At 33.7% G+C, this 27,170-nt stretch overlaps 1 protein-coding gene across 10 annotated transcripts in view; it reads left to right on the top strand.

Annotated features, from left to right (window-relative positions):
* Window positions 1–27,170, top strand: part of PCNX1 (pecanex 1) — a 192,571-nt gene that overhangs the window by 100,315 nt on the left and 65,086 nt on the right. For 5 of the 10 annotated variants that reach the window (XM_058567242.1, XM_058567240.1, XM_058567237.1 and 2 more), the window contains 7 exons: window positions 9,704–9,794; window positions 11,324–11,381; window positions 13,216–13,433; window positions 19,095–19,248; window positions 21,625–21,657; window positions 24,222–24,393; window positions 25,209–25,319. In XM_058567242.1, the coding sequence (XP_058423225.1) occupies window positions 9,704–9,794; window positions 11,324–11,381; window positions 13,216–13,433; window positions 19,095–19,248; window positions 21,625–21,657; window positions 24,222–24,393; window positions 25,209–25,319 (837 nt within the window). The remainder of the gene's footprint in view (window positions 1–9,703; window positions 9,795–11,323; window positions 11,382–13,215; window positions 13,434–19,094; window positions 19,249–21,624; window positions 21,658–24,221; window positions 24,394–25,208; window positions 25,320–27,170) is intronic. The other 5 variants (XM_058567239.1, XM_058567246.1, XM_058567244.1 and 2 more) reach the window with 3 other exon arrangements.

The raw sequence follows: 27,170 nt of genomic DNA on the forward strand, positions 1-27,170 counted from the left end.
TAAAAAAACTGTTCAAATGATTTTTGAAGTTAACATCTTTGAAAAGGAAATTACCATCAAAGAATTTCTCAAATCCTTCAGTGTAACATGTTGCTCTTTAAAGAAAAAGAAAGCACATCTTAAAGGTCAGTTTTCTTCTCATCAGTCTTTCGTTGGACTTGTTTATTAGCAGTTGATTTCATACTATTTTCTGAATTAAACTGCAGTACTACTAAGTAAAACGAGCTGTGGCTCAGTGCCCAGATAAGTTACACAAGAGACTCTGAATTCAGGTCAAGTTCTATTTTATGTCTGTTAAGCTTTTTCTATAAAATTTGGCAGTCACTTCTCAGTTTTTATGTTAATCCCAGGTCCTCTTGTAAGTTAAGACTAATAAATTGACATAGTGATGAAACATGCCATTATAGTTGATAAACTCTTCATATATAACATCATCTCAGGGGAAATAAATGTTCTAGATAAGATCAGATAAAACAGGAAAATTTATCTGTGTTTTTCCTGTGTATGAAATTAGTGGTGGTCAGCGGTGAGGATATGCTTTGGAAAAGTATATATAGAACTTTTATTTTCATGTGAAAAAAATATCTGTTATCATATAGACAAGGAATGAGGACAATGGAGTTTTCTGTTTCAAGACATAAATATAAAATATATAAATATCATAGGTAGTGTTCCCCTTATGAATTTGATTGTCTTAATATCATTAATGTATTAGAGGTTCAAAAAGTGATGATTGAATTGGTTTTTCTAAGGTTTTCTTTTGTTTCATTACTGTGTACAAGGATTGACAAAGAAGGTATTCTTTGAGATAATCCACTTTACTACAGAATTTATCAACTTGAAAATGTGATTGGCTCTAGGAAAAGACTTAAAGAAAATCTGGCAGCACCGTATAGCCCTTCTTTTTTTTTTTTTTTTTTGTGAGGAAGATCAGCCCTGAGCTAACATTTGATGCCAATCCTCCTCTTTTTGTTGAGGAATACTGGCCCTGGGCTAACATCTGTGCCCATCTTCCTCTACTTTATATGGGACGCCGCCACAGTATGGCTTGACAAGCGGTGCATCAGTGGGCGCCTGGCATCCAAACTTGCGAATGCCAGCCCCCAAAGCGGAGCAGGCACACTTAACTGCTGTGCCACTGCCTGTTGCCCTTCTTATTAAGCAGTTTATAGCAGCTATGCATTATTAAGCAGAAATATGATTTGGAGGCTTTTAAATTTTTTACTTGAAAAAGCAGAGACTCAGATGACTTATAATACTTTTAGTGATTTTATTAGAGTTAGTCTTTGGTGTTTAAAAAAGATTATTACGTACTACTTTGTAGCATTTTGGGCTATTTCCTCGTTACTATAAACACAGAGTCAAGAGAGCTATAAAGGACCTTGCAGTCTATATTTCAGTCCCCTATGTTATGGTAGAATATTTTCATTCATCTTAACAAAAAGTTATATTATTTTTACAACCACCTTGATCTTGTTTTTTATTGATGTTTTTGAGCACAAAAAATACTAAATTCATGGGCCAGCCCCGTGGCTTAGCGGCTAAGTGCACGCGCTCCGCTACTGGCAGCCTGGGTTCGCATCCCGGGCGTGCACCGGCGCACCGCTTCTCCGGCCGTGCTGAGGCCATGTCCCACATACAGCAACTAGAAGGATGTGCAACTATGACATACAACTATCTACTGGGGCTTTGGGGGAAAAAAAAAGGAGGAGGATTGGCAATAGATGTTAGCTCAGAGCCGGTCTTCCTCAGCGAAAAGAGGATTAGCACAGGTGTTAGCTCAGGGCTGATCTTCCTCACACACACACACACACACACACAAAGTACTAAATTCTATTTTTTGTTCTTTTTTGGGGGAGAGGGCAACATAAAGTATATATAAATGAAAGTAAAATGTTTATTTTTATTGAAACAGTAAAAATGCTTCATTATATCTAGAAGGAAGAGGTGTTATGAGGTTTGGGGGATATATTCTACTTATACTTCCTTTTGATAAAATTAGAATGTGCTTTTCCCATCCTTATAACAGCAATACAAGTTTAGAAATACTGGAAAATATAATGAAGAAAATTAAGTCGTCTGTAATCTCATCACTCAGGGATTTATAATTTTTTCCTTTCTGTCTTTTTTAATGCACACACGTATATACTTTTCTAAAACAGACTTGGGATCATGTTGTGTGACTTTTGTGCTACTCTGTGAGTTTTGTATCTTGCTTTTTTCACTTAGCATGCCTGAATATTTACTCATGTTATTAATTGTTCTTTAACTTGTTTTTAAAAGACTGTGTAATATGTTATCACTTAGATCTACATGAAAGGCAGTATAGTGTAGTGGACTCTAGAGGCAGACTTCTGGCTTCAAATCCAAGCTCTACCACTTATTAGCTGTGTGACCTTGGGCAAGTTATGTTCTCTCCCTATGCCTCAGTTTCCTCGTTTATCAAAGAAGGGGCAATAATAATGCCTACTTCATAGGTTGATAGTGAGGATTATATCTATTAAAATATGCAAAGCAGTTAGAACAGTGCCTGGCAATAGTAAGTCAATTACGTAAATAATCATTGCTATTATTATTATTATTTATCATAATTTATTTAACCAGTTAACTAACTCCGTTATTAGTCTTCAAGATGATTCCTGATATTTCCTATTGTTTAATAAACATTCTGCTGAACATCCTTTACATAAACCTTTCTGTACAGCTGTGATTATTTCCTTAGAATAAAAATGTTAAAATGGAATCATCGGTCAAGGGGAATAAACATTATTGGGGCTTTGATGTATATGTTAATTGCTTTATGGAAAACTTGTACCAGTTTATACTTTATCTAGCAGGGTTTGAGAGTATCTGTTTTATCCACACAAATATTATAAATTAAAAATAAACCTAGACAAATTTTATTTTATCTACTCTAACACTTATCTCCTGGATAATGCTCGGAGGTTTATTGTTGTTACTTTAGAAAGACTACTAGCACATTATTTTAAAAGTTTTAGATGCCTGAACTGCTCTAGGAATTTTACGGAAGATAACGGGGAGTGGTTGAGATATCTGATTGTCTCTTGCTGGTCTGTGTTGTAAAGAATTCATTGAAGCCCTAGACAAGATTGTCTGCTTTCTCACATTAACATTCTTAAAATTCTAAACTAAAGTTAATATGTGCATTAGTTGGATAATAGGTTAGATTATTTAGTAGAGAGACCCCCCGCCCCCCATCATGGTTGAAATAAAAGAGAAGTTTGCATTTCTCTCATAAGTCGGCTGGGAGCCATCCCTAGCAGATGGATGGTTCTCATCTCTGCATGTGGCTTCCCTGCCTGGTCCATAGTGACTGCTCCAGGTGTTGACATCTCCCTGAAAATAGGAAGAGAGAGTGCCTTCAAATATGTCAAGGATGGCTAGCCTTCATCTTTTAGAGTGTGACTTGGGAGATGTGCCTGGAGCTTTCTCCACCTCGCATGGGCCCATATGTAGTCACATGGAAACGTCTAGCTGCAAGAGAGACCGGGAAATGTTTCTAACTAGGTGGACATGTGCCCAGATGAAATTCACTGAGGAGAAGGTCGTATTAATAAATAATAAAAGATAATAAATAATGATAAAGGAGAGGGTGAATAGTGGAGGTCCGTTATCAGTTTTTGCCACAATAAGCATTTCAAATCAATAAGATAAAGATCAGTGACCTAATAGAAGAGTTGAGAGTTCAAAGAAATACAAGGGGCTTGCAGTCATGGGCAAACAGCTCAACCTTGCTCATAATTTTTAAAATTGCAAATTAAAAAGAGGATTGAGATATTTTTTATCTGTTGAACATGTAGCAATGTCCATTGTTGGAAAGAGTTGGGAGAAATAGACAACTAACAGACCCAACCTTTTTGGAGGGGAGTTTAGAACTATAGACCTCAAATGCCCTTCAATCCACAAATTTTACAAACATGCAAAGGTATATGTACATGGATATTCATTGTAGCATTTTTTGTAATTTTGAAAAACATTAAACCATCTCAATGTCCGTTACTAGAGAATCTCTGAAAGAGATGATGGTGCATCAGCATAGTGTAATATTCAGAACTTGATGCATCTGTATTATTGACATGAAAAGTTAAGCTATTTAGTAAGCAAAATAAGTAAATTTTAAAAGGTGTGTATGAGGAGAATGATCCACTTGTCTTGGGACAAAATGTGTGTAAAAATTGTTCAGAAGAACACAGCCATTGCCAAAAGCTGGAGAGTGGAGAACTTTCTTCATTTTATATACTGCACTACTTTTGAATCTTCAATGCATAGTATTTTTTAAATGAAGCACAAAACCAAAACAACAAATATCACTCACTCTCCAAAATCTTGATTAGTATCCGGTAGGAATTTCACTGACTACGTACTATCTCACCTTCATCTATCTACTTAGACTCTTACCTGACTAGTCTTTTTTTTTTCCTGCTTTGTTTTTAAATCAATTTTATTGATATATAATTTAGGTATAATAAATTGGATCTACTTGGCATGTACAATTCAAAGAGTTTTAATAGACATGCATGCCTGTGAAATATGCAGTCAAGTTACAGAACATGTCCATCATCTTCAAAAGATTCCTTGTGCCCCGTTGCAGTCTGTCCCTCCTCCGCCCCAGCTGCAGGCAGCCACTACGTACTTTATGTCATTGTGGGTTTCCCTCTCTTAGAAGTTCGTATAAATGCGATCATACAATACGTGGCCTTTTGTATTTAGTTTTGCACTTAGCATGATGCTTTTGAGATTCATCATGTTGTTGCATGTGTTATGCAAGTTTCTTCCTTGTTGTTGCTGAGTATTATTCCATTGTATGAGCATACTGTATATCAGTATCCATTTATCTGTTGATGGACATTTGTATTGTTTCCATGTTTTGGCTATTGTGAACTAAACTTCTAACTTTTCAGAAGTGCTTTTACATTCCCACTAGCCGTGTACGCGAGTTCCAGTTGTTCCCATTCTTGCTGACATTTGCTATTGTTGGCCTTTTACATTTTAGCCCTAATGGGTATATAATGGTTTCTCATTGTGGTCTAAATTTACATTTCTCTTATGGCTAAGGATGATGAGTATCTTTTGGTCTGTTTATTGGCTATACATATATCTTCTTTTCTGAAGTGTGTCCAAATCTTTTACTCACTTTTAAAATTGAGTTGTCTTATTATTGGGATGTAAGAGTCCTTTTGATATTTTAGATACATTTAATCTGTCAGATACAAATTACAAATATTTTCTCCCATTCTGTGGCTTGCCTTTCTGTTTACCTGACCAGTTGTAATGTCATCAATATCATTGTTATGGATTACTTTACCAAAATAAGGAAGGAAGACTTGTCCCTTTGAAAGAAAATGTGATCAAATGATGAAATCATAGCAGACTATGAACTTGTACATTCACTTCTGGGAGGTGCCCCTCATCTGGGGATTAGGCAGTAGGAGTGGAGACTTAACAATGAATGAAGGCATGTCATATTAAGTCAGAACTAGAGAATAGTGGCCATGTCAGTAAATAAATCCCTTTTACTGATGCCAAGCAACAGAGATATCTATCTTTCTTTACCAGTCCTCAAAAGCTATCATCTAAACCCACCTCTTCTTACATCTGCCATTTGCCGCCTTCTCCTGTTTTAAAAACGTAACGCAGTGTCGCACATTCCAGGAAGAAGGCTTGGTTATCAATATTGAAACTTTTAATTGCAATAGTATAGTGACTTGATTTCATTGTAGCACAAGAGTTAAAGAGATTTTAGAAGCCTAAGGCTTTTGGTCTAGGACAGGGGTTGGCAAATATAGCCTTAGGGCTAAATCCAGCTTGATGCTCGTTTTTATAAATAAATTTTATAAATAAAGTAAATTAATATGTATTTATGTTATGTGTTTTCTGTGGCTGCTTTCATGCTACAGTGGCAGACTTGAATTGCTCCAACAGAGACCATCTGGCCCACAAAGCCTAAAATATTTATCGTCTGACCTTTTTCAGAAAAAGTTTGCTAATCCTTGGTCTAGGGCGAAAGAAGTCCATTAACCCATAAGCAGCAATAAATTGAGTCATTTCTGTCTGGTTGGAAACTCATGTTTCCTCAGAGACTTATAGTCACCACTCATGATAATAAGGGGGGTGCTATCCAAAAAACTGGAATTAGCCTTACAGGCCTTCTCTTTTTAAAAGTATAATAATACATTCATATCTCTCTTTGCTCTTATAGCCCCTCCCTGGCCTAAGAGAAATACTAGAAAAGTGAAAAGTCAGTTAAGACAGTGTATGAGGATTAGGCTTGGAGGATGCAGAATGAAAGGAGTGGGGGTGAGGGTCCAAAGAAGGAAATCATCCAAGAAATTTCAGAGGCCTCCTGTGTTGTTGGTACTGGAAGACTTAGAAAAGCCCTACAGATAATTTGTCCTCCTAGTAACTACCTCCTTCCAGGATACATAGGTAAAATGAGAGTGACATCAAGCGCCAAATAGGAGTTTCTTAGGCAAGTACTAGTTTTATAATCTTTATGCATTTAACTTTGTGTCATGTGGCGAGGATTTTGACTGATAGGCTAAGTTAGAGAATCCCATTAGTGTCTTTTGTCTTTTATCAGTATTTTGCCAGTGTTTATTTTGAATTTGTCTGCTGCACCATCCATGGCTTTAGGCAAATGCTTCAAGCGTCTTTGCTCTTTAAGTCAGTATGCAATTTTACTGGTCTTCCTGTTGCTCATCACTTATGTATTGACCTATGGTTAGTACTTTGAATTTCTCCTAACTCAAAAAAATGTTTTGTATAATTAGTCTTTGTAGACAATAGCAGTCATGATTGAATGTTCAAAACTGAGAAATACCAGGTACCTTATCTTTATTTTCTTTGTATTTGGAGATACTATGTCATGGTCAATATCTTTATTAAGTCTGAAATTCCAGCCTCCAGTCTTGTTTATTTTATCAGAAATTGATCTTTTTCTTTTTAAATTGTCACAGCCATCCTATTATGTAAAATTAACTTACAATCTGGGACTTGAATTATGATGAGATGACTTAGTTTATAATCATAATTCGTGTGAGGAGGACATATTTCCTTGATGCTCTACTTTTCCCCCAATTTATAATCATGAGAAATAATCAATATTTAAGTTGAAGTATTTTTTCTTAATACAGAATAATATTAAAATAGGGCTATTAATAAGGGCACATTTTACTTTGGATTCAAAGGTTAACTATGATTATGGTTTTAATCTCAAATGAGATATATATAAAATTGTTATGTATGCTAAGAAAATTTATACAAATTTAAGATATTCTTTATCTTTATAAACAAAAAAAAAAGCACTGTTGAAATCATGCACATTTGTTAAAATTATAGCTGCCCTTTTCTTAGACATGGTTTATGCTTCTAAATTTTATTACTTGTTAGTGATTGGTTTTCATAGAAGCATTCAGAATTGTAGATTATGTAGTAATAAAACTACTCAATTTTTCCAGCTTTCTTTCTATCTAAAAAGCTTTTGGGGGGCATGCTTTATTTTTATGTTTATATTTATATTTTTTAAATGCAACTATTTCTATGTGAGTTTCATTCTAGACATCTGTACATAAAGACAACATAGTTGTGTAAAGACAATATTCTTTTACTGTTCCATTTGAAAATTAGAAAGAGTAGTATCTTTAGTTGATTTCAGTTGCATATAAATATTTATTATTTTCTGTATACCAAGAACAGGACTTACATTACTAAAAATTTCATGGAACGCTTAAATACTCAGAATATACTCCAGTAATTTAAACTCTGTTGACTATGGAATTAACTTACTTCTAAAATACGTATAAAATTATGTGCAGTAAACACTTTCATTTATACATTCCATTCTTGCTGGCTTTCACACATAGTAGTCAAGCCATCCCAACTCTTTGTTACTCTCTGATTTAGTCATTTAATACGGGTTTATAATTCTTCTGCATTATGCAGTCTGTGATTTTGATCAGATGTTTCCTTTTTCTATTAATGTAAGTTGATTATAGTGGCACAGCCAGTCTTTGATTATCCATGATAAGTGAGGAAAGAGCAGAGCATTAAAAATTACAATTTAAAAATAATTCTTAAATCTCAGTCAAGCCAGTATGTTTGTTGAATTTTTTTTCTTCACTAACATTTTATGCAATCTACCCTACCACTTCAGAATTTTTTTCAGTAGTATATCTAAGAAGTAACCAAAATGACAGCTTGTATTATTTCATTTTAGTTCATAATCTGGTTTCTGTTAGAGGTGCCAAGAGTGAATGACTCTTGACTAAAAGACAGGGGAGTAAAAAGCAGTTTTAGATAATCCACATTATTTGAATAATTCTCCCTTGCAAAACAGCAAATGAATAAGCATTTCACAAAATGCTTTCTTTTCCTAATTTATCTCAGAAATATATTATTCTGACAAAAAAAAAATGCTACTACAGAAAACGTCATAATAAAATAAAATATTTGCATATTCTATCTGTGACCCGTAGAAAGAACTCTAATAATCCTATTTAATAAAGTATTTTTTCTGATTCTAGTCCTTTGGAAGAATGAAGTAATTGTTGAAATGTTCTGCAAACCCTTAGTTATATTATTAAAATAGTATGGGGGACTTGTATTGTCATTTTTCATGCTTTTCAAAACTTAAATAAAAATCTTTATTGTATACTATTTACATTGTAGTCATGGAAGAGAAATCTTATAGCCCTGCCATCAGTTGAAATTTGCCTTTTAAGATTCCTCATATTTATAACCTCAGTAATTCCAGCTAGTAAAACAAAAACTTCATATAAATACTCGAAAAGCAGCCTGGACTAGACCCAAGTGGTTGCAGAGTTATATACCTCGTCTCATTGCCCTCCTGGAAATTTATATTCATCTGTTGATGCTCCCTCACCCACCACTGATAAGGCTACCATAGATCGTCAAGGTGAAGAGTGCATTTCCGACGGTATCCAGATTTTTAAAATTCCAGTATCAGAAATCATTTTATCTTATAGAATTCATCTTAAGAGAGTATTTTTTAACCTATATTCCTCTGCAACCAATATAATTTCTAAACCTTTTATCAGTTTTGTGGAGATATTTGGCTACCGCAAATGGTGTTCTTAAATTTTTTCATAGAGTTCTTGTAGAATCATACAAGTAGTAGTGCTCATTAAATATTGTAATTTAAATATCACCAACACTGTTATACTTCATTCATTGAACTTCCTTAGATCCATTTGATACTTTTCTTTTCTTCTTAAAAACAAAACAAAACAAAACTGAAGGTAATCACACAGATTTGTTGCTTTGCAGTTTGAGCTATCTTAAAATTTAAGCAGCTTTCTAAATGGCCAGTCACCACTTGCAAGTAGTAGTCAGGTGACTTTTAAACAACATTAACTTTATTCATTTGATTATTTGAATTGAGACTGTGCTGGGAGGTGAAAGGAGAAGGAGACTGGTATTGCAAAGCTGACTTAAATCCCTTTTAATACCTGATTATGTCTGTGGACATTTTGCCCCACTGTTGAGCATTCGTCTTCAATTCACATCATGCTGAATTACATGCAGATCATTGTTCTTAAAATATTTTAGAAAAAAAGATTATAGTACATTTTCTTAAATTGTAACAAGTTTAAAATTTAGTGTTTCTTGAAGGCAAAATTCTGAGTGTTCTAATGGCTTTTTAAAAAAATCATTTATTTGCTAGGTAAGTTCTCTTCTACGCTTTATGAGACTGGTGGCTGTGATATGTCACTTGTGAATTTTGAACCAGCAGCAAGAAGAGCATCCAATATCTGGTATGTGTGAAGTCGTATTAGGAGAGTGTGTGTACTTACATATGTTTGACGTGTTTAAAGTTTTTAAGCCTTGAGATATAAAAGTTATTTTGAAAACATTTGTTTATATTGGCTTGAATAATTTGTCATAGTGCATTTGTCTCTACAGAGTTAAAGTAGAATTTTTTGCTATAGAAAAAAGAAAGCATTCTTCTTAAAACAAAACTATTCTGTGTTTTAAAAAATTAAGTAAAAATTTTCTGTAGATCTTACAGTGGGACAGTGGTTTTGCACAGTTCCAAATTTAACTATAGAGTTCATGCTATATATATATATTGTGCATAATGTAAAAAAGCTTATTAGAAAAATATTTACACAACTAAGTTCAAACCCATCAGATCTCTTTCTTTGTGTGATTTAAAATTTTTATTTCCTTGTAAGGGTTTTGGTCCAGTATTTTTTTTAATGATTCATCTCTCATTTTGTTTTAAAATTTGTTTACCAGCTATGAGAAGGAGGAATTTCTTAAAATATGGGTCATATGTTACATTTAGTTTCTTTTCCCTCCTGCTCATAGGAAGGAATTATATAAGATAATGGAGAAGGTAGGAGAAAAGCTCAAATAAGAAATTAGAGATCTTGATCACATAGCATAATTATTGTTTAGAATGTGTTGAAATTTTTTCTAAAATTTTAACCTTACTGTTCATCTATTCTAGTTGCTGCTTTGAAATCCATTATTAATTAGCTCACTTTTTTCACAAGGGTCATTTGATTCTTATTTTAGGACTTTCATTTAATAATAGGGAACACCTATTTAAATGTTACACATCTATGGGCAGTTCGCTTAGTTTTTTAAGTTTTGAGGGGCCATGTAAAGGAATAAGATCTTATAGTCACTTAGCTTAGCATGCTGAAAAGATAGAACATTTAGAAAACTGTACTCTTGAAAAAGCTCCTTTAGTCCAGTTTCAGAATTTACCCTGTCAAAAATGATTAAATTTGAGTCTTAGATGATTTTGTAACAGTAGAATAGGATGATGGAACAATGGAAACCATTGTTTAATATAATTCAAGTTAAGAGCAATTCTTTATACCATAAATTTGGTAAGGTTTCAGGTTTTGAAATCTAAACTTGACTGAACTGTGGAAAGTGAGTTGTCATGTTCTAGGCTATTATATTATGGCTAAAATTTATTCTGGTTCCAGGCAATATATTAATTGCTTTCTTAAACACTTTTCACAAGAACTTTGTGATAGAGATACGATTATCTTATGTTACCAATGAGGAAACTGAGGTATAAAAAGGTTGGATAACTTGTCCAAGATCTCATTCAGTTGATGAAGAGATTCAAATATAGATATTCAAATACCCCTGACCCAGGGGCTATCTCTTAATCACAACTCGAGGAAAATGCTGTTTTGCATTTTGAAGTTTACATGAAACAATGAAGACGGTGTAAATATCATCCAATTGTTAAAGGACTTTTTTTTTTTTTTACTGCTTGACAAACTGTTTATCCCTTAAAGTCTTTTTCATCTTATTTTAGTGACACGGATTCTCATGTATCCAGTTCTACCTCAGTTCGATTTTATCCACATGATGTGGTAGGTTTTCCTTTATTTTTATAAAATGATGTATTTTCAGATTAACTATACAAATCAGAAAAGTTGATGTAGTTATAAAATATCAATTTTGTTGAAAACTATGGCAAAATCACCTTTGCTGTCCCATAGTGAATTTCTTCTTATAAGTCCTTTGTTAAGAAACATAGAACACCATGAAGTTTAATTAGCTATATATCGATCAATTATTACACTTATGAGGGTATGTAAAGGTCCATTTTCTCACCAGCGTCATAATCTGGTTGTGCCATTTTAAAACTTCACTGCGAATATTATGATTTTGGTGCAGTTATCCATTGGTTACCTATTAGTTGTTCATATACCAATGTGGGTGGGGGAAACTTACTAATGACGTCACTAAAAATGCCACATGAAATACAGTGGGGATATTTTAAAAAGATAACACTCCCTTTGCCATCAAGAAGTATATACTGAAGTTGGAAAAGACAAAATGGATGAAATCCTTATAAGCAACACATAAGAGATACATGTAGATAAGTGTAGTGCCAAAGGGATTAATTATTAGCAGCTTCCTGAAGGTGACAAGTTGTGAGCAGGGTTTTAAGACCATGGATGTGAGTTGGCATAGAGCAGAGGTTTTCAACTAGTGGACAATTAGTAATGTCTGGAAACATTTTTGATTGTCACAACTTGGGGAATGCTTCTATCTAGTGGTTACAAGCCAGGTAGACATCCTGCAGTGGATAGCACAGCCCCCACAACAAAGAATTATCTGGCCAAAAATACCTGTAGTGCCAAGGTTGAGAAACCCTGGCATAGAGGATAAGAAAAAAAAAGTGTTTGGGGAAGTATTTGTCAATGCTTAGAGATAGAAATGGCTTTGTTATATATAGAAAGCAAATTTTCTTGACTATACTCACTTATGTGTTTGAAAAGTAAAGGCTGTCCTTACTTTTTTGCTGTAGTGTATTCCTGGAAACTCCATAGGAAAGCAAAAGTGGGAAAATGATTATTTTATTGTTTTCCACTCTTAAACATATGGGAGTCTTGAGATAGCAAACTGCTGGCTAGTGCTGTGCTAGATACAGTAAGCTTTTGATTCTTTCAGAGGAAGGGGAAATTGGTGAACTGGTGAATGGATGAGTTAAAGCTAAAAGAAATGTAATGAGGTAATTTCCTGTGTAGCCTCAGATTAGCAGCCTGCCAAAACAACACAAAAAGGGATGTGGGAGGGATTTGAAAACAGCAGTAACAGTGAAGACACTAGGAAGAAATGAGAATTGAAGGCATTGGATCCAAGGCAGAGGAGCTCAGATTGAACATGGCAATGAGGTTCACAGCTTAATGAGAAAAGACCGTAAATGTGACAGGGAGAAGGGAAGCCATTAGTGATTCATTCTAAGTGATTTTAATGGATTTACTAGCTACACAATCATAAAGTGTTAAGATTTCGAACACTTTTCCTATTAACAACCTTTCTAAAAGGCCTATTGATTAATTTGCTTTGTTTTAGTTCAGTTCCTGTTGTCACCTTCTGTACAGACACGCGTTGCCTAGCAAAAGGGATATGTTCTTTTGGAAATGCGTTATTAGGCGATTTCATCATTGTGTGAACATCATAGTGTACTTACACAAACCTAGATGGTATAGCCTACACGCCTAGGCTATATGGTACTAATCTTATGGGACCATCGTTGTTTATGCGGTCTGTTGTTGACTGAAACGTCATTATGTGGCTCATGGCTCTAGTTTATAATGGTCGTAAAATATCCACAGGGAGTGGACTAATGAGTAGCCCTTGAATCATGACTTCATTTAAGATATTTTAAGCCTTTTAATGCTGACTTTCTTTTAGCTCTCTCTTCCGCAGATTCGACTGAACAGACTATTGACCATCGATACAGATTTGTTGGAGCAACAAGACATTGATCTAAGCCCTGACTTGGCAGCTACTTATGGTCCAACAGAAGAAGCTGCCCAAAAGGTTAAACACTATTATCGCTTTTGGATCCTGCCCCAGTTGTGGATCGGCATTAACTTTGACAGACTTACACTTTTGGCCCTGTTTGATAGGTGAGAATATAGTCTGATGTTAGAGATATGCACAGATTTTGCTTTTAAATTGATGTCTCTAATTACCCATTGAAGTTTTTACTTAGTTACCATGTTGGAAATGTTTTTCTATTTTGATCCTTTTCAGATAAAATTTAAGTTAATAGGGTTCCCAAACGTTAACTCTCGAATCCATTAAAAACTTTTTTGTGGCCATTTTAATATGTTTATACAAAAAATCATTTTTATTATTAATAAGAATCATGGGACTGTACTTAAAAGCCAGAGAATAGGAGGTGTTAATGATCATAAGATTATAGGTAATATAACCCTAAGTAAAAAGCTGTAAGGTGAAACTTCTGTTTCCCTATTTCTTAGCACTAGTCTTAATAGTAAACAACATTAGTCTATCGTGAACTTGGTGACCAAATGCTGCCTCCAGTCAGCATGGAGTAACAAGGATTAGATTTACCCTCCTACCTGAAACAATGAAAAACAGACAACATGCATGAAACAGTGGTTTTCAAGACAACAAAAGACAGTGATTCCTGACAGATGGGAAACAAAGTATGTGAGCCCTACAGTTGCCCCAGCTTCCCAGCTTAAGAGAGTTTCCAGGCTGCCACACAAGGAGGAGGTGCTGAAGTAGAGCCCAGCAGACTTCCTGAGTTGAGGAGATGGAGCTAAGAGTCCAGGGAGACTAAGGCAGCTCAAATCCATAGGACAGAATATCAGAGAGAGAATCTCAAGAGGTCTGCAGTGGGTCTCTTCAACTATTCAGCAGTGTTTTGATAAGTGAATGTTTGTGAGGAATCTACCAGAGAAAGAACTGTGAAGGAAATAGAGGAACAGTGCCTGAGACTTACACAGGGCCGCAAATACATGCCTGTTCCCACCAACCAGATGGAAGAAAGTGATAATTTATATTTTCTGCTGCATAAAATATGCACTCAAGAAAGTCTTGCCTTACAAGTGGGGAATAATTAGCCCTAGCTTGAGCACTGCTCCAGACCCACCTAACAAGTCATAAAAGCAAGACCCGAAAGGATCAAATTGTTTCCAAGTAGTATAACATAGCCCAAGAAGATTTACAGAAATCCAGAGATTCTCAGCACCCAATAAGTTAAGATTTATGATGTCTGGCATTCAAAGATTACCAAGCATGCAAAGAAGTGATAAAAAACATTTATAATGAGGAAAATAATGAATCAATTGAAACCAACCTATAACTGTCACAGGTATTAGGATTAGCAAAGACATTAAAACAATTATAACTGTACTCCATATGTTAAAAAAGTTAATTAGAGACATGGAAGATATAAATAAAGACCCAAATCAAACTTATAGAGATGAAAACTAGAATGTCTGAGATGAAAAATACAATGGATGGGATTAAAGGTAGATTAGACATCACAGAAGAAAATATTAATGACCCTGAAAGCATAGCAATAGAAACTATCCAAAATGAAACAGAAAGAAAAAAGCATCGCCCTCCCACTCCCATCTCCCAAAGAAAAGAACTTAGAAAGAAGGTAAAAGTAACTTGTGAGACAACTTCAAGGGGAGATAGGGAGACAGAAAAATTTTGAGGAAATAATGGTGGAGAACTTTCCAAATTTGATGAAAGCTATAAACATCCACATTAAAAAAGCTCAATAAAGCCCAAGCACAGTTTTCATGAAGAAAACTACACCAAAGCACATAATAGCTCAAAACCAGTGACGAAATCTTAAAAACTGCAGGAGAAAACAAGACAGAGTTTGTTAGAGGAACAAGGATAAGGAAGACATCACATTTATTATGGGAAATAATGGAAGTGAGAAGGCAGTGGAGCAACATTTTTAAAGTAGTGAAAGGAAAAAAAAATTGTCAACCTGGAATTCTATACCGAGTAAAAATATCTTTTAATAACAAAGATGAAATAAAGACATTTTCAGACTGGGAAAAACTGAAAGAATTCTTTGCAAGAATTCAACGCTACAAAATATTCTAAAGAATGTCTTTCAGGGGGCTGGCCTGGTGGCGTAGTCCTTAAGTTTGCACATTCCGCTTCAGTGGCCTGGGGTTCGCAGGTTCAGATCCTGGGCACAGACCTGTGCACCGCTAATCAGGCCATACTGTGGTGGTGCCTCATATATAAAATAGAGGAAGATTGGCACAGATGTTAGCTCAAGGACAGTCTTCTTCAAGCAAAAAGAGGAAGATTAGCAACAGATGTAAAGCTCAGGGCCAATCTTCCTCACCAAAAAAAAAAAAAAAAAGGGATGTCTTTCAGGCAGAAGGAAAATGATACCAAACAGAAATCTGAACCTACCCGAAGGAACAAAGATTACTGGAAATGGTAAGTAACTACATGGATAAATATAGAAGATTTTGCTAATTAGATCTCTTTAAGAGATAATTGGATGTTTAAACAAAAATAATAATTATTGTGTGGTTTATAACATATGTAAACATAAATATTCATGGAAATAATAGCATAAAGGCCAGGAAGGGAGGTATAAAAGTATACTTTTGTAAATTTCTTATATGTGAAGTCATATAACATCATTTAAAAGTAGATTGTCATAAAATGTATACTGTAAACCCTAAAGCAACCACTAAAATAACAAAAGAGTTAGTAAGTAAAAAGAGGAGATAAAATGGATTCATAAAAATTACTCTATTAATGTAAAAGAAGGCAGAAAAAGAAGGAAAAGATTAAGAACAAATAGATCAGCAGATGGAAAATAAATGACAAGATTATAGTCGGAAAAAGTCAGAAGGCATCAGATTGGAGAAAAAAGCAAGACTGAACTCTGTGCTGCCTGCAGGAAATGCATTTAAATATAAAAACAGAAATAGGTTAAAAGTAAAAAGATTGTAAAAGATATAGTATGCTAACACTAGTCAAAGGAAAGCGGGAGTGGCTGTATTAATGTCAGACAAAGTAAATTTCAGAGCAAAGAATGTTACCAAGGATAAAGAAGGTCATTTCATAATGATAAGGGGTCAGTTAATCCATAGGATTTAACCATCCTAAATGTTTCTACACTTAAAACAACACTTTAAAATACATAAAGTAAAAGCTGATAGAAATAGAAGAAATAGACAAATTCACAGTTATAGTTGAATTCAACATCCCTCTCTCAATAATTGGTAGAACAAGTATGTAGAAGATCAGTAAGTATATAGTAGACTTGAACAGTACTGTCAACCAACCTAGGTTCATTGACATTTATGAAACACTCCACTCATAACAACAGAATACACATTCTTTTAAGTGCACGTGGAACATCCACTAAGATAGACCATAGTCTGGGCCATAATCCAAGGGTCATATTTAAAAGGACTCACATCACACCTAGTGTGTTCTCTGACCATAGTGAAAGTAATTATAAATTAATAGCAAAAAGAGCCTTGGAAAAAATCCCTGAATATTTGGAAACTAAATAACACTTCCGAATAACTCATGGATCAAAGAAGAAATCAAGAGGAAAATTAGTATTTTTGAACTGAATAAAAATGAAAACAACATATCAGAATTTTTGGAATGCCACTAACACAGTACTTGGGAGAGTATAGCACTAAATAAGAAGAAAAGTCAAATGAGGGACTTCACCTTCCACCTGAAGAAACTAGGAGAAAAACTAGAGCACATTACATCCGAATAAGGAGAAGAAAGAAAATAATAAAGAACAAAGCAGAAATCAATGAGGAAACAGAAAAACAATAGAGAAAAATCAAGGAAACTAAAAGCTCCATCTTTGAGAAGATCAATTTAATTGATAAACTTTTAGCCAGGCTGATCAGGAAAAAAAAATAAAAGATATAAATTACCAATATCGGGAATATGAGATAAGATATCACTACAGATTCTACAGGTATTAAATGGATAATAGAATATTATAAACAACTGTATGTAAATAAATTTGACAGTGGACAAATTTCTTGAAAGATATACGTTATCAAAGTTCATTCTGAAAGAAATACATTACCTTATTGGTCCTGTATCAAATAAATGGAAATTGAAGTTAAAAACCTTCCCATAAAGAAAACTCCAGGCTTAGATGGCATCAGAATAATATCCCAAATCAGTGAAGTGGAGAAGGGATAGCTTTTTCAACAAATAGTACTGAAACCATATGCAAAAAAAAAAACTTGTATCCTTACCTTGTACCATATTACAAGAATTAATTCAAAATGGATCATAGGCCTAAATGTAAAATCTAAAACCATAAAACTTCTGGGGAAAAAAAAAAAACATAGGAGAACATTTTTGTGACCTTGGGTTAGGCAAAATTTCTTAGATGTGACACCAAAAACAAGATCAGTAAAAGAACAAATTGATAATTGGATTCATCAAAATCAAAAACTAAAAACAACCAAAGGAGAGCACATGTTCAGTGTCTAGCGACTTGGAAAGTATGTAGTGTAGCAGGGACAATGAGGATCATTGGATTTGGCAAATCTGGAATTCCACAACTGCCATATAAGGTCAATGAAAACACCAGTGTTTATTGATTTGAAAATACTATTGAAGTTGTTTTAATCTGGTAGAACTATCAAATAAAATAGTAGAGAGATGTTTGTGAATTTTATTTTTTAGGTCAGTTGATTATAAACATGACATTGACTTAAAAAACAAATTAATAAAAACATTTTTATGATTATAAGAGTAATTAATTCTTTACCCATTATAGAAAATTTAAATATATAGAAAAATTTTAAGACAGAGGCCAACCATAATTCTTCCACCCAGACAGAACCATTATGAGTAGTATCATTTTGATATTTTATCTTTTTAACGTGTATGTGTGTGTTTTTTAAATAACAGAACTTTTATCTTCCTTTACACACAGTTTGTGTCCTGTTTTTTGTATAGCGAATGTGCTGAGTATGTTCCTGTGTCAGTAAATATTCTTTAAAAGCAAGACTTTTAGCAAGTAATTAGCATTTTGTGAATAAAATTTCCCCAAGAAGTAATGAGACAGATTTTTATCTTTTGGTGTGACATATAAAAATCATTTTCATTGCTATATGTAATGTCTTGGGCATCATATTGTTTCTTGTACAGAATCAGTTTAATAAAATATAGAACTGTCTCAGCAACTTTCACAGAGGCAATATTGATCGTCTTGATCACTGCCATCTTTCTCAACATGTGTAAGAGCCTGTATTTAAGTAACTCTAGTAAGTTAGTTTTCAGATAATTTCAGATGATTTAGAGATGGGGAAAATGAAACCACTTGGTATCAAAATTTGGTTACCAACTTTGTCATGTAAAATAACTTTTAAATTTAATTTTCTAGAAACTATTTCAAGATTTTGTCTTTCAAATTTGGTTCTTTGTGTATCTCCTTTATTTGCCATCTCAGTTAGTTATTTTGCAACAAATTTGGCAGATCAAGAAGATGTTAAGAAGAGTAAAGTTTTTAAAATAGAAATTAAAACTATATTATGTATTAAAATTAAAACTTCACAGTCCACTGTAGGAATCTTTATTTGCACATAAGAATTTGTATTAATTTTCCACATAAACTAGTTTCTTTTTCAGTATGATCCAAAATCTTATTCAAACCCAGTACCAAAAAACCTCTCAGGAAACATAATATGAGCTTCATATTGATGTCTTCCCTTTTTTCACTCTGATCAGTTTCTTACATTGATGATATACTTACTCATAAATTTTTCTGTCTGCAGAAATCGTGAGATCCTGGAAAACGTGTTAGCTGTCATCCTGGCTGTCCTTGTGGCTTTTTTGGGATCTGTTCTTCTCATTCACGGCTTCTTCAGAGAGATTTGGGTCTTCCAGTTCTGCCTGGTGATAGCCAGCTGTCAGTACTCATTGCTTAAGGTACCAGCGTCTCTTCTTTTCAGACTTTGGAATAATAGTTGTGTTACAAGGCGGAAGGTTTTGTATCATTCATTGAATTATAGTAAGATAATTTTTAGATTTATTTTCCTTGAATGTTTACATGTTTACATTAGATTGTATAGAGAACAAAAGGGACATATACACTTTAAAAAAATAATGATATGTAAGTGAAGCTTCCTAAAAACTATTTTTTTGTATTAAAAGAAAATATTTGGGCATTTGTTAAAAATAATTTGCTTTCTTGAAGTTCATTTCTTTTAAATTTATCAACATTAACTCTCTCACTCCCATATTTTAAGTCTTCTATTCTGTAGGTGAGATTTATTAAAATCCATCCTTGGTGGATATAATAATGTCAAAACTAGAATATATGTTCTTTTGGGACACTGAAAGCAGAAGATTGGTGTCCCTTTGCTCTTGTTTCAAAAGTGGCTCTAAAATGCCAAATGTTATCAATTTTAAGCTTTCGAAAATTGGGAGAATCATACACCAAATTTTTCACCTTCCATGCAAAATCAGTGTGGACTGTTAACATGAACTGTTCCCTTTCCTTTCTTTCTTAGCCAGTAAATACCCTTGTTTGTATTGGTTATTTACCTGATATATGCTGATGTGCAGAACCCTCCCCCATCCTGAAAACTATTTAGTTCTGTTTATACCATCAGCTGTCCTTTCTTTTTTCTCTCTCCATTTGTAGACAGACATCTGGGATAAACCACCTATGTCAACTGCTTCATTTCTTCAAGGCCCATCCATACTTTTTTCCTCATTGCAGTACTGAAATTACAGTCTTTGTGGTACTAATAATCTCTAATTGCCAAATCCGTGTCCTTTTCTTAGTCTTCATTCTCTGTGAGTGCTGCATCATATGATACCTCTGAATATTACCTTCCATTTCTATATTCTCCTCATTGATGTTCTGTGACTTTATACTACCCCGACGATTTTCCTACTTGTCACATATCTTTGTTTTCCTTTTTTTGATGCCTCTTTGTTCTTTTGACCACTTCTTAATTTATGAGAATTCTCTAGGGTTTTGTTTGACCCTCTTCTCAGTTTGCAATTCCTTGCGAGTGAGGTCATCCTCTTTTATTACTTTATTTGTTGCCTCATATACGAATTATGTCCAGATTTGTATCTCAAAGTTTGCACCTTTCTCACAAGCTTTAGTTCTATATATCTAAGCAGCAGTTGGCACATTTTAAAAATAGCACATCATCATCTTCTGATAAATATTTTCCTTTCCCAGTTTCTTTTCTTTTGACAGTAGTATACCAACTCAAAATCTTATAGCCTCTACGCCATCCTTCTGTATCCCTAATAACAAGTAACCAAGGCGCTTTGATTAAATTTGTGATCCCATGTTAAAATTTCTGGCCTTTGTTCTTGCTTTCCATTTCAACCACCTTAATCCATCCCTTTATTGCCTTAAACTATTTAAAATCATTCCCTGGCCCCAATGTCCTTTGTCCCATTAATTTTGTCCACTGCTTTCAGGTTAATATGGTTAGATATAAAACAGGTAAAAGATGACTGAGATTTTTGAAATTAGTTGACTAGAAGAATAGTAAAGTCATAAATAAGAAAGGCTGGAGTAGAAGCTGTTAGAGGGTAGATGTTGGAATTGAAAGAACGGAAAGATTACCTGGTCTCATATCCAGCCTAGGGCCAAACTCTGAGCTTGGTCCAGTCTAGAATTGTAGGGTGATGACAGGCCATCCTAGTGAAACTGCTTGCTATGCTATTGGAAATGAACTGGAATTTGAGAGAAAAGTCACGATTTCAGAAGTAGCTGCATAATGCCTTTGGAACATTTTTATGGAAAGTTGATAAAGTTTTTTACAAGGATATAGCTTAACCTATTTGATGATTTTGATGTGAAAATGCAGATAATATATTTAATACAAATGCCATTGAATTGTTTAGTAAGCTTGGAATTTGTGGGCAGAATTAGGATTCTTCTTATAAGCTAAGCCAAGTTTTGTGCATTTCCTGAATGGAGTGATGTTGCATAAGAAAGTGTTCTACCTTAACTATACTTATGTGTAGCAAAGAGCCGAGCAGTAAGATGGATCTGTCTACCAAATGCCATTTCAGAAACGTTAAGCCAGATGCAAATTACTAATTAACCATAATAGGTTGAAGAGTAAAGAAAGATTTGAAATGTTTTTAATATCACAGGGACACCAGTGTCTAGAGCTGATGTTTCATCTTCTGTTATGTTTCAACAGAGTTAATGTAGGTCATTTCTTAGCTGTGAGATATTCACTTGAAATTATTTCAGGCATTTTAGAAGTTGCTTGTAAAAGTACCAGGGCTTCAGTAGTATAATCTATCTTTCTGTTTCATTTTTAGAGTGTTCAACCAGATTCTTCTTCTCCCAGACATGTAAGTCACTCTGAGATGCCTGTAACTGGTAGTTCCTTAACATTCATCAAAACCTTTTTTTTTTTGTCATATGTCAGATTGAATTAAGATTTATGTTATTATTTTCTCATCTGAGTTTTGACACACTACTAGATATATAGGTGATTTATTAGCATGAAATAAAATTGCATTATAATTGTGGACTCTAAATCTAGAGCAAAGTAATTCATTGTTTGACAACCTGTTTTAGGAGGAGGTTATCAGTTAGGTAGACATGGTTCATATAAATTCGTGGTTATTTGATAACTTTCATTTAATAAATTTTGAACAATAAATCATGAATAAGTATTGAAAAATAGAATTTTGAAGTAGGAAAAATTTTACATTATTTTGCTTAGGTAATCATTAGGAGCAAGAATAAAGAAGTAATACATTGATCTGGTGTTTAGACCTGTGGACTCTAAGGAGATTAAAAACCTTGTTAATCACTTTGTGACTTTAGACAAAAGTATTAGCTGCCTAACACTGTTTATTGTGAAGTCAAGTTTTAGACCTTACCCTAGAGTATTTATTTAATAGAAAGACCAAAGGGCTTCTCTTTAAAGTAGTTAAAAAACAGACTCCAAGAACAGTTTATGCTCATGCCTTCTTTCTTGAGTAAAATTATCATTTTTGCCCATACATTGGAATACTTAACGAGAGTACGTAAGCAAAGCAGAACAAGGAGGCAAATGACTTTCTTTCAACAGGTTGTTTATTATTTTGTAAGTGCTTTTGAAGTGTAATAATGTATGGAAGTATTGTTTCTAACTTTTTATTTTGACATAATTTCAGACTTAGGGAAAAGTTGCACAGATTGTGCAAAGATTTCCTAATGCCATTCACCCAGTTCCCTGTGTTCACATTTTACCCTATTTGTTTATTCCCTCTCTAGTTCTTCTCCCCGCCCCCCACAACACGTACACACTTTTCTACACTGTTTGAGGGTGAATTATAGACACGATGCCCCTTTACTTCTAAACACCTCAGTATGTGTTTCCTAGAAACAAAGGCATTTGTTTAAATTAATCCAATGTAATTCTCATAATCAGGACATTAACACTGATATAATAGTATTTTCTAATCTAAAGATCTTACTCAGGTGTTTCCTATTGTCTCAGTTGGCAATAGAAAATCCCTGATTATGCATTTGTTCTTTTTAGCCTCTAATCTGGAGCAGTTCTTTATAATTTGTTTTTCACAATATTGACATTTTTGATGGGTACAGGCCAGTTATTTTGTAGACCATCTCTCAATTTGAGTTTGATGGTTCTTCTCGGTTAGATACAGGACATGCTTTTTTGGTAGAAATATTACAAAAATGATGTGTTCTTCTCAGTGCATCATATCAGAAAGCACGTGATGTTGATTTTTCCTTTTACTGCTGACATTAACTTTGATCTTTTGGGTAAGAGTAGTGTCGGCAGAGTTTTTCAAACTCTGCAACATTAACATTTTGAGCTGGACAATTCTTTGTTAAGAGTTTGTGAGGGGAGTGCTGTCCTGTACATTACAGGATGTATAGTATTCTCTCTGATCTCTACCCACTAGATGCTACTGGCACCCCCACCCCAATTGTGACAACCAAAAGGTCTCTCGACATTGCCAAATTTTGCTCTGGGAGAAAAAATCCCCTCCCACCCCCTTAAGAACTACTCCTGTAATGTTACTATTTTTCTCTTGTAGTTAATAAATATCTCATAGGGAGATATGTTGAGATTGTATACATATGACCAATGGCCAGCAAACTTCTACCCACTTGTTTGCTTGCCTGAATCACTATCACTTGATGGTTGCCAAATAGTGATTTTCTAATTCCATTATTCCTTCTACATTTATTAGTTCACTTTTTACTGTAAGGAAGAACTTTCCCTTCTATCTTAATTTTTTCGTAATGTTGTAGAGTCACAAATTCTTATTCAATGGACTGTAATCTTACTATCATTATTTATTTTGATGCTCAAATTGTCCCTGATTTGGGCATTGGGAGCCCATCAAGCTGCCCTCTGTGTCCTTTTGATGTATCCTTATCATTCTTTAAGTACTTCTTCCTTTTGGGCACAATAAGATGTTCCAGGCTCATCTTATACTCTCCCTACCCTAGCCCCAACCCAGCATTTCCTCTATGGAGTGCTAGTTCTTTTTAGTGAATAATAGTATTTATAATCTAAGATCTGGTTGCTAATAATCTTTATTAGTAGAATGTCGTTGCTTCTAGGTCCTCTCAGTGGATAAAGCTGGAAAATATATGTCTGTATATACACACATGTACACACATACACACACACAGCTATTCTTATATCTATTTATATGCATATTAAAAACAGTGAGTTCATACTGATTCCTCTAATTTCAATCCAGTATCACAGGATTCATTCTGTTCTTCTTGCTTTCCATGTTTGTAATTCTCTTCTGCCACAGTCAGAAACCTGGCTTCCATGTGGAAACATTTTGAATCCTTAGGATATAAGCCATCAAACATCTCAGTAGCTAGTTGTGACTCTTAAAATTAACTAAACTGACTTCTTTTTTAATATCATTTTCAGGGTCATAATCGTATCATTGCCTACAGTAGACCAGTTTACTTCTGTTTATGTTGTGGTCTTATTTGGCTCTTGGATTATGGTAGCAGAAACCTTACTACAAACAAGTTCAAATTATATGGAATAACTTTCACCAATCCACTGGTGCTTATATCAGCCAGGGATTTAGTTATAGGTGAGTCGTCTTTAAAATATTTCAGATCTTAACATTAATTTATTTGTATACAAACAGTTATTGGATAAATAGATGCGTTATATAGGTAAAAATAGTTTGTTTGTTTTGTTTTTTGGTGAGGAGATCAGCCCTGAGCTAACATCTGTGCTAATCCTCCTCTTTTTGCTGAGGAAGACCAGCTCTGAGCTAACATCTATTGCCAATCCTCCTCCTTTTTTTCTTCCCCAAAGCCCTAGTAGATAGTCGTATGTCATAGTTGCACATCCTTCTAGTTGCTGTATGTGGGACGCGGCCTCAGCATGGCCGGAGAAGTGGTGCGTTGGTGCGCGCCCGGGATCCAAACCCGGGCCACCAGTAGCGGAGCACGTGCACTTAACTGCTAAGGCACGGGGCCGGCCCCGTTAAAAACAGTTTTAATAGGCTTACTTTGCTGTTTATTGTAATCCTCTCTGTGAGGAACAGAACTATAGTGCTATTACGAATGAAAAAAGTTAATGATGAACAAATATTATAGTATTTCTTTTATATTTGAAGCATATGCAATGGAAGATTTCCTTCGGATTCTTTATCTCAGGTTCCTATTATGTGAACATGGTTGAAATAATTCTAAAAGCTGTTCTTTATAGTTGAAAAGATTATTTGATACCCAAGCAATTATGTAGAGAGAAATAATTTAAAATTATGTCTTTGCAAAAATTGTTTAGAAGTTATATATTAATTTTGGATTTCTTTTTATTATTTATTTTATGATCATAAATGAAAAAAAGGATGCATGTGGAATGCTATTTTTAATATGCCTTTCTTTCCTTCTATAGTGTTTACACTCTGTTTCCCGATAGTGTTTTTCATTGGTCTCCTGCCTCAGGTGAATACATTTGTAATGTACCTTTGTGAACAATTGGATATTCATATCTTTGGTGGTAATGGTGAGTACTTCGTTAAAAAAATTATAGATTACAGTATGACTTTTACAGATGATTAAGTAATAAACTGAACATTAAAATGCTTTTCCAGTTTTCATTTTAGAATTGAAATTAGAAAGAAAAAGGCACTTATTTAATAATTAAAGACAGAGCAGGAATTAATATATAGATAGGAAAAAGTAGTCAAGTCAGCTACTTTAGTGAAAGATTCAGGAATAATGGAGTTGATTTGTAAAAAGTGATACAATACTATTGTCCAAAACTAAAAGTTATAGTGAGTTTACGTGGAACCTGTATAGACTTAGAAAATATTATAAAAGATCATCTATCCCAAATAGATTGAGCTCTGATAAATGGCATTATGTGTGGATTTTGAACTGGTATATGTATTTGGTCTATGTATTTGATTTCAGAGCTTTATTTTATCTTTAGACTGGAAATGCCAAAATCAGAATGCTTTTAGTAAAAGCATTTTAATAAATAAGATTTTTAGAAGTATCTCTGTTTTTAGAGTAGAATATGTGGATATGAATTGATATACTTAGGAATTTATTCCCCTATTATATGTATATTTTATTTTCAAAATAAATGAGACCATACCAATATTACTCTAGAATAGATAATGGTTTGCAGAACTTGAAAATAACCCTATGGCAGCTGCTGTGGTTAAAATATACCCTTATTTAGTTTAACCATTTAGAATTTTACTGAAAGATGAGTGTACAACTAGGGGAAAAATATGAAAAGGAAAGAAATACTATAACATTATAGTCCATTTCTCTTCATTCTTCACATTTGCAGTTCAGATCTTCCAAGTATGTGCATTGAAATAATCTCTGCTGATAAAATGTTGATATTATGGCTTAAATTTTCAATAGAAACTAAGCTTTTTCTGTTTCTGTGTATCTAGAGCATTTTTAATGTTTTGAAAATTTTTGGAAGGGGTATGATTTAAAACTGGGCTGGTCTTCAACATAGCTTAGTGGGTAGAAGGCAGTTTTAGTATTTAGGGACTATTATAGGTGCAATATTAATCCAAATACTATGGAGAGAGTTTAGTGTGGGTAATTTATAATAGGGGCTTTGTCATATTATAATTTGCAAACTTGTCCAAGGTGTTAGTTTTTTAATATTTCCTAAAGAAAATTTTTTCCTGTAGATTTCTTTTATGGTCACCAGATAAAATTACCATTAAAGAAAATCTGTTATCCATATTTTAAAATAAAGGATAGCTGTCTTAGCCATCCCCTGTTCTTTATTACTAGTAATCCTATTGGGTCTATTTTTTGTTGTTGTTATTGTTAATAATGTCAGATCTATACTTTTTTGTGATAATTAATTAATAAATAATAATGTAAGAATATAGATGTATATATAATATGTATAATATATAAATGTATGTAATATATGTATATAATATTATGAAAATATATAATGTAAGAATATAAATTTACTTCTGTGGGTAACACAAGTTCTATTTACATAGACTGATATCTTTCAGGGAGTACTTAATACATCTCCAGTTCCTTTTCAGGCCTCTGCAAGCTGCCTTTTCCCATACTTTTGTAAATAAGATATATTCTTGAAGCATAATATAGGCATAATTTTTTCTGCTACGTATAAATGTTCATTACTTCCAAGATGAGTATTTTATCTGTATCAAAAATTGTGGATGGTAAACCTGTCATTTCAAAATCATTTGAAAGGACAGGCTGAAGTAACTGAATTTTTACAAATCAAATGAGTAGATATTTAATTATAGTCAATATTATACCATTTTAAATACTTTCCAGTGACCATATAAGATATGTTTTTCCATATATGTTTATAAAATATTAATTTCCTTTTTCCTCT

This window comes from Diceros bicornis, chromosome 24 (assembly GCF_020826845.1).
Source record: "Diceros bicornis minor isolate mBicDic1 chromosome 24, mDicBic1.mat.cur, whole genome shotgun sequence".
In the NCBI taxonomy this organism is placed as follows: domain Eukaryota; kingdom Metazoa; phylum Chordata; class Mammalia; order Perissodactyla; family Rhinocerotidae; genus Diceros; species Diceros bicornis.